The sequence below is a fragment of the Nematolebias whitei genome, chromosome 4 (assembly GCF_014905685.2).
Source record: "Nematolebias whitei isolate Nwh7 chromosome 4, NemWhi1, whole genome shotgun sequence".
Lineage (NCBI taxonomy): Eukaryota > Metazoa > Chordata > Actinopteri > Cyprinodontiformes > Rivulidae > Nematolebias > Nematolebias whitei.
Genome location: NC_056501.1, coordinates 34826524 through 34836201, shown reverse-complemented (window position 1 = coordinate 34836201; position 9678 = coordinate 34826524). Strand labels below are relative to the sequence as shown.

General features: G+C 40.3%; 1 protein-coding gene and 1 pseudogene across 1 annotated transcript in view; one reads left to right on the top strand and one right to left on the bottom strand.

Moving 5' to 3' along the window:
• The first annotated feature begins 3107 nt into the window (after positions 1 to 3107).
• LOC119409134 lies at positions 3108 to 3522 on the top strand (annotated as a pseudogene).
• A 3680-nt stretch (positions 3523 to 7202) lies between these two features.
• Positions 7203 to 9678, bottom strand: part of LOC119408297 (cysteinyl leukotriene receptor 1-like) — a 3879-nt gene continuing 1403 nt past the window's right edge. Inside the window, exon 2 of the mRNA XM_037675095.1 lies at positions 7203 to 8225. Within this exon, the coding sequence (XP_037531023.1) occupies positions 7203 to 8225 (1023 nt within the window). The remainder of the gene's footprint in view (positions 8226 to 9678) is intronic.

Genomic DNA, 9678 nt, shown 5'->3' with positions numbered 1-9678 from the left:
ACAGAAATCTGTCGGAATCAGCCTCCCCACCATCACAGACATCTACATCTCCAGATGCAGGAAGATGGCCACCTGCATCATGAAGGACCCCACTCACCCAGCACACACACTTTTTGCCCCACTCCCCTCAGGAAGGAGGTTAAGGAGCATTAAGTGTAGAACCACTAGACTGAGGAACAGCTTCTACCCTGAGGCTGTTAGACTCATGAATCTCTAACTAGAATAATCACTGTGAAAAAACATATCATGTTGCTGCTGATCTGTTTCATGTTGCTGCTGATCTGTTTCATGTTGCTGCTGGTCTGTTTTAATGATGATGTGTTCATGCGTGCACATCTGCTCACAGACTCATGTTCATGTTTGTGCTGATGTTCAATGTTTTTATGTTATGAGTGCTTAGTGTATATTTAGTTGATGTTTTTCTTAGTTCATACCTTAGATGTTATTACTGTTTTTCTTATACATTTTATTGTTGGATGTAACTGGGACCCTGTGTACATAATTTCGCTCCACCACATGTACCACATGAGGTGCGAATGACAATAAAGAAACTCTGACTCTGATCAGCTGTTCACCATGCAGAGCGGAGAAGTGGGCGTGGCCAAGAGCTGAGCTCTTTCAGGGGGCAAAGAGCAGAGGAGGCAGAGAGCTGAAATCATGACATTCTGTGCTCTTTTAGAGAATTTAGAGTTTAGAAACATTGTTTAGAATATTGCAAGAGTGTGGGAAGGGTTTAAAACACCTTTATATATATATATATATATATATAAAATAAAAATAAACTATTTGTACTAATATTTCTACTTTGTGGTTTTTCACTTATCGTGGGTCTTCAGAGTACGGATCCCCTGTGTAGTGAACTTAATCTGGTGTCACGACTAAGCCTAAGGTCAAAACCCTTGACCTTAAGAACCTTGTGGGACAGGAACTGTCATTTTATTGATTTTAATCCAGAAATACAGGTTCACCCATCCTGAGACTTTCTTTCTTGAAGATTCATGTGAAAGAACACTCTCTTTTTATTATCATTACTATTTTACAAATGTTGATAATCAAAGTGTCTTAGTTCAAACCATTTTAGATGTTGCAGTGAACTAATCAATTTTATTAACTGTGTGATGATTTTTTCTCATGCAAAGTTAGAATTCATGTTGAGGTCTGTTACAGATTTGTATGCATTTTCTGATTTCTGCCTTTGAACGAGCAAGTGTAAGTTGGTCCAAGGTTGGAGTCAAACGCAAAACAAGTTGTTGGAACGAACTGTCATGTTTTTAGAATCCTCTCAGACATAAATATACAGGTTTTGGCACCTGTTTCTGAAACGCGCCAAAACAAAACTCTCTCTGTCTGTGAGAACATTTCTGATCTTTCCATAACAATTCTTGCTGCATTCTAACCTTCTACGTCACAAAACACACCCCGTCTGGTTGTTTCTGACCAATGGGAATACTCCCAAAAGTGAACCGGGAGAGAGATCTTAAAAATGTCTGTACTTCCTGGTCTACTCAGTTCTGTTGAAGCTCTGGAGAAATTCTGTTGAGTTCTGCTGGTTGGAGAAGTTCTGCGGCGCGGACAGTGCTGATATGTCCTAGCGCTGGACAGTTCTGTGAGAGACGGGATGATCCTGACATGACAACAGAGCTCTTCCGAGTTCCATGGGATTATAACATTTTCACTCGCCACTACTTCTGACGATTCACAGCATCCTAAGGAGACGCTGGACAGGTAGCGTTAACGGAGCTCCATATCTGCTGATTAACCTCAGAAAGGTAATGAGTCAAGTTTCCTACCAAGCGTACCGGGAGAGCTGGGTTCTGATGGAGAGTGTCAATTCTGGTGAACACTTCCCCTCCCATACCATCTTTACTCCCTCTAAACTCCTTTCCCATCTTTAAACTTTTCTCTCAAGTAGAAATTCTTCCAGATATTTTAGAAATGTCTGTGTAAAGTGCTCATCCACATCCGTGTGGGTAAAAGATCATAATTGTACAGTTTTCATAAACGTCTGTGGTGAAGCAACGGAAAAATCATGGCCGTATGATTTTTCCTGATTGATTGCTTATGTTGTTATTTTCATAATTTGCCAAATTAATGTAAATGTTTGATGTTAACTTTGATTCTGTAAATAAATGACCGCATTCATTTTGATGGGTCAAATATAAATGACGTCTCACGTTTGCATTTCATTAAATTCAATGCACGTTTTATTCAGTTCAGAAAAATGAGGAATCCGCGTTAATTGATGAATATATCAGAGCATCTGTTCATCTACACCTGCAATGAAAAAAGGGGCTACTGTACATACATAAGTCTCTCTGCTTTTGTGAATGGCATGCTCCACTTCTCTTAAGCATCCTAACACCCCCCTCCTGCTGCTTCAAGTACTATCTCCAGTGCCACTGCCTTCAGGTGATCCATTTCTTGGTTGTTTAGTTGTACAATGAGAATACTTTTTTAAATGAAAGTAAACTTGACTGTCTTTACGACATTTTGATTGCTGTTAGTTTGACAAATTGGCGCTGTTGTTTTGATACGTGACGTACGTCACATGATTAGGTATCAAACGTTTCTCTCATTTTTTTAACAATCAAAATTTTATTAATGACTCACTTAAACTGTAAAACTGATTTGCAGTTTAGTTGTACTGTTTAATTATATTTTTGTGTTTTTAATTAAATTGCCCATGACTGTAATTTTAGGTGTGGAGATTTTTTTTAAGGGAGGAAGTGGAAATGCTTATGTGAAGAGGCAGCTCTTATGTGATATTAGGAAGCTCGTAAGTGGCTGTTATGTTTAAAATTAATGTTTATGTAATTATTTTCAGATTACATATCCAATATAGGTTTATTCGTTCAAGGCAGTGACATTTGTTCATAACTTTATTGTTAGTAAGCCTGAGAGTTACCGGATCCAAGCAAACAGTTACTGGAACGCACCCTGTCAAAATAAAAGAGTTCCCAGATCCTGTTTTGGCAGGATCCAGTTCAAATTAAGCCCTGGTCATATCGTGCATGCACTCTTTCCCACTGTGATTCGTCCTCTGCAGTCAATAGATCCGGGCTTCAGCCAGATTTGATCAAACCGGGTAAAACTACCTAAAATACAAGATGCATGCCTGTGCAAAGTTTGTTTCTACACCGGCTGTGATACATGCTGGTTCCCGGGCTCTTTACTGACCCTGTCAGCCTCCATGCTGTCTAGGTCTGAAGCCAAACCAGAAAGCACTGTTGCTGTGATGCCACAGAGCCACCTTACTCAGGTCACACTGAGGTTTCCAGACCAGCACCATCAGCAGGGACATTGACACTGCTGCCAAGTTTATTGGTGCCGGATCTGCCACTGTTGGAGTTGCTGGATCTGGTGATGGAATTGGGGCGGAGTGTGGTAGTCTCATCATTGGCTATGCCAGGAACCCATCTGAAGCAGCAGCTGCTCTCACATGTCATCCTGGGATTTGCCCTGTCTGAAGCTATGAGACTCTTCTGTTTGATGGGTTATTTCCTTATTCTGTTTTCTATGTAAAGCTGCCCCTACAACAATTACAGCTGTGACTAAATATTTTCGTGTGGCTACCAGTATTACTCCGTCATGGTGTCATGAAAATGTACATTTTTCAAGTCTTTCAGACGCTGTCAAAAAAAAACAACCCAAATCATGTATTGTAGAAATGAAAGATCTTACACAATTAAAATACATATACCCAGTATTTGACTATAAAAAAAAAAAAAAAAGCCCTGGTCCTAATTCTCCCACAACCATGTGAGAGACTGACCATAAAACACAAAACAATCACTGAGAATTATCACAGCTGAATGATACTACTACTACTACTACTACTACTACTAATAATAATAATAGTAATTAAGAATCTCTTTTAAGCTTAATTTCAAAAACTTGGTAAAGAAATTGAAAGTAAAGCAGGTTTTCTTTGTTTAGAAATAGATCCTGTTTAACTCTGAATGCTAGGAAACACCTTGTAACTACTTTCCTTCCCTCCATTGACTATGGTGACACTATTTACATGAACGCCCCTACAAGCACCCTGTCCGCCTGTTGGACGCTGTTTATCACGGTGTGCTAAGATTCATAACTGGCTGTAACTATCGTCCCCACCACTGCACCCTGTATTCTTTGTTAAAAAGAGGTCTCTCTTGTAAATGAGTCCTCATGACTCAGTGAGACTAACCTGTATAAATAAAGGTTGAATGAATGAATGAATGAGGTGGGCCTCATTTTTCACACACAGCTTTTACATTTTGGTTTGCTTGTTTAGGACACAGGTCCTAATAATAATTAGGACCTATGTCCTAATTATCATTAAGACATAGGTCCTAATAATAATTAGGACCTATGTCCTATAGGACATAGTGGATTTTTTAACCTTAATTTTACCAGGTAAATCCCACTGAGGTCACAAGATACTTTGTCCACAGGAGCCCTGGGCATTTAGGCGTCAAACAGAGAACGCATTATAAAGCATGCAATAAATATGAAATACCATGAGCCAAGTTTTAAACAATGAGACTGGAAGAAGTTGCAAACTCCAGTCAAGTCAGCCTCCATACACTTTACCACTTTCTGAAAGGCTTCAACTGAGAATCAGATGTGGAAGTCGGTGGTTCCAGGCTGCAGGTACAGAGTCTGCTCTGTCTGCCGACTTTAGTGCGAACGATCCGGAACAAGAGGTCATGGAGCACAGACCATAGATGGAGCCTCAGGGAAACACAGCAAGAATCAGTCAATCTTTATTTATACAGCCCTTTACAACAAGGTGATCAAAGTGTTTCACAGATGAACAGTGAACGACGCAGACCACGTGCACAGCTGTGTATGTATGTCACCAGAGTCCAGCAGAGGGAGAAATGTATCCTCAACAATTTTTAAAGCACTAAATGAAAAAGAGTTATTTATTTAAAATACAGGGCTATTAAAACTTATCTAAAATAAAAAGTACTGTAAATTACATTAAAATAACTCCGTACTTGTCCTGTTCCATCGACTGGAATCTGTTGCGTGGATTTCTAGACTAGGCGTTATAATTTCATGTCACACTTGATGCAATAAACTTGTTAAAACCCAGTTTTAATCCCTTTAGAGCTTGTTAAAGAACATATTAATTTTGTCCTGATATTAAAAGTGAATAAGGCTTAACCCCCCCCACCCCCCACCCCCCCACCCATGATTATCACCACAAAGAAATGAGTCAGGTTGGATCTTGTAAATACAGTTGTTGTTTTTTTTTAAACAAAAGTTTGCAAACAGCAAAGTACAGAATATTTCAAGTAGTTGAAATGAAACAAACTTGAAGGTGGGTCAAACACTTGTGTTAGCAGTTAGCATTGAGGCTAGCACCAACTGCAGTAACCATGGTGAAGTCATCCATCCGTGAGTTTTTTTAATGTGAGTCACCTCTTACAGAATCCTGATGGTTATTTCTGTTTTCATTTCTGTTCTCTGCTAAACTAACATCTGTTTTATATTCACTGTGTCAACAAGATCCCGTGTCAGCCTCCACACCTCATACTCTGCAAACAAGACAAATGATCTCTGAGAGAGACAGAGGGACAGCAAGCAAATTAAAACTAAACTCCTAACTACAGAAAGAAGGACGACTTCAGAAAAACACGTAAAACAGATCTAAACCAACAAAAAGAGGTCATATACTGTAAATGATAATAGAAAAATATTTTGGTCAAAAACAATGACAAATTCAATGTTATCAAAAGTTACAACAGAAGAATAAATACAGAAAATATACATAAATATTGTTATAATTTATTACTCTCATTTTTAATCCACAATATTTTATAAAGGGAGTTTTATCTTTCATATGCGTGTTTCTTGTGTGTGTTGTATTTACACAACACTCAAGAACAAAATCATTAACTTTTACTATTATTTTACATAGTAAATTACACTATAACTTACTGACCACAAGGGTTTTATATGACACATGTACTGGAGAACTGCCTCATTTAAATATTGACTACAACACACTTAAAACCAATTCAAAACAAAAAAGTTCTTCATTAACCGTGTCCCTTATCAAATGTTTAAATACTTCCACTGTGAGCAAACCAGCAGAAAGGTTGGATTGTTTCTGCCTTTCGCTTTCTTCTTATCTTGTTTTGATGATTATAAATATCCTGATGCATCCTCAATAATCCAGGTAGAAAAATCTAAAAGAGTTAAATCTGGTCCTCTGGACATTCAAAAAAACCAAAAAAACAAAGCAAAACAAACAAACAAAAAATAATAATTTTGTTTTGTTGTTGGAATGTCCAGATTTAACTTTTTTAGATTATAAATGTCCTTTCCTTCATCCTGAGATGGTCAGACGGGGGGGATGGGGGGCAGATGATGTGGATTTGGTTCCAGTGCGTCACCTCTCCAGCAGCTCCAACTCATTTCAAGACCAAAACAAAGAAACTCTTCTGTCAGGGCTGGAGGTAGAGCTACTGACAGAGAATCAATTAAATGTTGAACTTTCTGCCCAAGTGAAGACGGAACAATAAAAACTTGAAGCTTTAACTTTATTTCTCTTCTTTCGGCTGCTCCCTTCTTCAGGGGTCGCCACAGCGAACTAACTCACACCAAGACTTGACGATTGTTTGTACGCTGGAGGTCCTTCCTGACGCAACCACAGACCACCGAGCTACCACAGCCCTCTGTGTGGAGCAGAGAGCTGCCATCTAGGGCGCCGGGGGAGCAGATGGTGGGGGTTAAGGGCCTTGCTCAAGAGCCCAGAATGGAGCAAATGAGGGTGGAGGCAGGCATGGGTGTTTCACCTTTCCCACCACATTTTGATGTTGTCGGTCTGTGGAGTTGAACCGGCAACCTTCCGATCACAGACTCACCTTCTCCAACTTCTGTACTTCTACTCCCCCCCCCCCCCCCCCCCCCCCCCCCCCAAAAGGAAAAAAATCCATGAAGCGCTGACATTATGTCACACTGAATGCTGGGAGAACATGAGCTCATTGTATCTCAGAGGGAGAATCAGATGTATCTTCCATCTATATTAAAGAGGTGTCTTTGAGTTGGCCCTCAGGCTGTGGAAAAACAAATTAATTCTCAATTTTTTTATACCAATTGTGAACCATCACTAGCACCAGTGCTGGTCTACTAAGGAGAAACACTACAATGGAAAAACCCTAAAAGACATCTTGATCTGCTTGTTCCATAAGCAGTGAGTCCATTAAGATTTAACTGGCACCCAGCTGGAGGTTTTCTCTGTTCTCTGAGCTTGTGATGTGCTTCAGTTTGGCTGAACGCCGCACCGTGCTGCTTCTCACTGTGTGGCGTATCGACGACAGGCGGCTGCGAAAACCCTCGCCGGAAAAGAAGTACAGCAACGGATCAAAGCATGAGTTTGAAGCAGCAAGGCACAGAGTCACCACAACAGACTTGTGCATGAAGCAGGATGTGCCTTCCTTGGATAGGAAGTTTAGATGGATGGTCCGCTGTACATGGTACGGCATGAAGCTGACTAGGAATGTCAGCAGCACAATCACTATCATTCTTATAGCTTTTGTAGCTGAACCCTTTTGTCGTCGAGTAGCAGGAGTGCGCAAAAGCAGGGTACGAACTATGCCAGCATAGCAGATTAAGATGATCAGAAAGGGTAAGACAAAGCCTAATATCAGGCCTACATAGTTCAGCGCCTGTAGTTTTGGCAGATGATTACTTGCATGATTTGGTGGCTCAAAGCATTTGGTTTTATTTGTTGACTGGTCGACATGCTGACCAAGCATCAGAAAGGGGGAGGATGTCAGACCACTAAACAGCCATATACCCAAACAAACGATACGTGCACGGTTCACTGTCACCAGCCGCAGGTTCTGCACAGGGAACACAATTGCCACAAACCGTGTGACCGACATGGCAGTCATGAAGTAAATGCTGCAGTAGAGGTTCACGTAAAGCAAGTAGGAGCTGATACGGCACAGGAAATCCCCCTGCTCCCACTGGCCCTTTCTCACATAATAGAGCACCCTCAGTGGTAGAGTCATGACACACAACAGGTCAGACATCGCTAAGTTCATCATGTAGACATGGAAGGGTGAGCTCTGGCGGTATGTTTTGATCAGCACCCCCAGGGCGAAGCTATTTCCCACAAAACCCAACACAAAGATGAGGGAGTAGGACGTAGAGTAGACTTGGTTACGGAAGTCAATGATGGAGGGACATGAGTCTGTCACGTTCAGGTAATCCATTTTGGCTGACATCTGCTGAAACAGAGAAAATGGGACACGATGAAACACGCAAAAGTCCTGAAAAATGCAAGCACGATAAATTTTGTGTATTTTTTTTTTTATGTGGCTGATTGGTTTGAAGATAACCTATTTTTTTTTGCTGTGCAGACTTCTGAGGAAACACTGAGAGCACATAAAGCATCTCAGCACCTTCATGCGGTCATATGACACAGTTGGTCAGGGCAGTAGGTACAAATGAATAACATTTGTTTTTGCTTGTGGTTATGAAAATTTACAGTGTGGAACGCTGAAAAGTGTAAACTCATTGAACTTTACCCTTTTTCCAAGTTTAAGTATCTTTATATCATTATCATCTGGCTCTATGTTACAATTTTTTTGTTGCCCTCATTTCAGGAATTTAAAATTATCATTGCGGAATTTTAAAGAACACGTCAAAATTATACTAACTATCCCAAACTCAAAGTATGAACCAATCTTTTGTGAACAAGTAATAGAAAACTCAGCCAAAACACATTTTAAATTAACCACTTACTGTCAGGTTGTCATAATGACTCATACGTTGTCTGCTCCAACATAAACTGACAATACTAGAATTTTTTTGAAATGCCTAAATAAATGTGACCAAAACTCATTCCGACCAGGCTAACAAAGACGCTAATGACCCTTGGGGGTGAGAAGAGTGAGTGATTTGCATATGAGTTCAGGTTGCAAAAACAAAGCAACTATAGACTATAAGAACTCTAGACTATAACAAGTATGTACTTTAAGAACTATAGACCATAAGAAATATAGACTATAACTAGTATAGACTACAACTATGTACTATAAGAACTATAGACCATAAGAAAAATAGACTATAACAGCTATAGACTATAACAACTATTGATTATAACAACTATTTACTTTAAGAACTATAGACCATAAGAACTATAGACTATAACAACTATAGACTACAACTATGTACTATAAGAACTATAGAAAATAAGAACTATCAACTGTAACAACTGGGCAGCACGGTGGCGCAACTGGTAGAGCTGCTGCCTCTCAGCGAGCATGTCCTTGGTTCAAACCCCGGTCCAGGGGCCTCTCTGGGTGGAGTTTGCATGTTCTCTCCGTGCATGCGTGGGTTTTCTCCGGGTGCTCCGGTTTCCTCCCACAGACCAAAAACATGCGTGTTAGGCTGATTGGTAACTCTAAATTGTCCCTAGGTGTGAATGAGAGAGTGAATGGTTGTTTGTCTCGTTTGTCTCTATGTGTCCCTGTGATGGACTTGCGACCCGTCCAGGGTGTACCCCGCCCCTCGCACAGTGATTGCTGGACATGGGCACCAGCGACCCCCGTGACCCAAAATGGAATAAGCGGGTAAAGATAATGGATGGATGGATGGATGAACTGTAACAACTCTAGACTATAACAACTATGTACTTTAAGAACTATAGACCATAAGAACTATAGACTATAACAA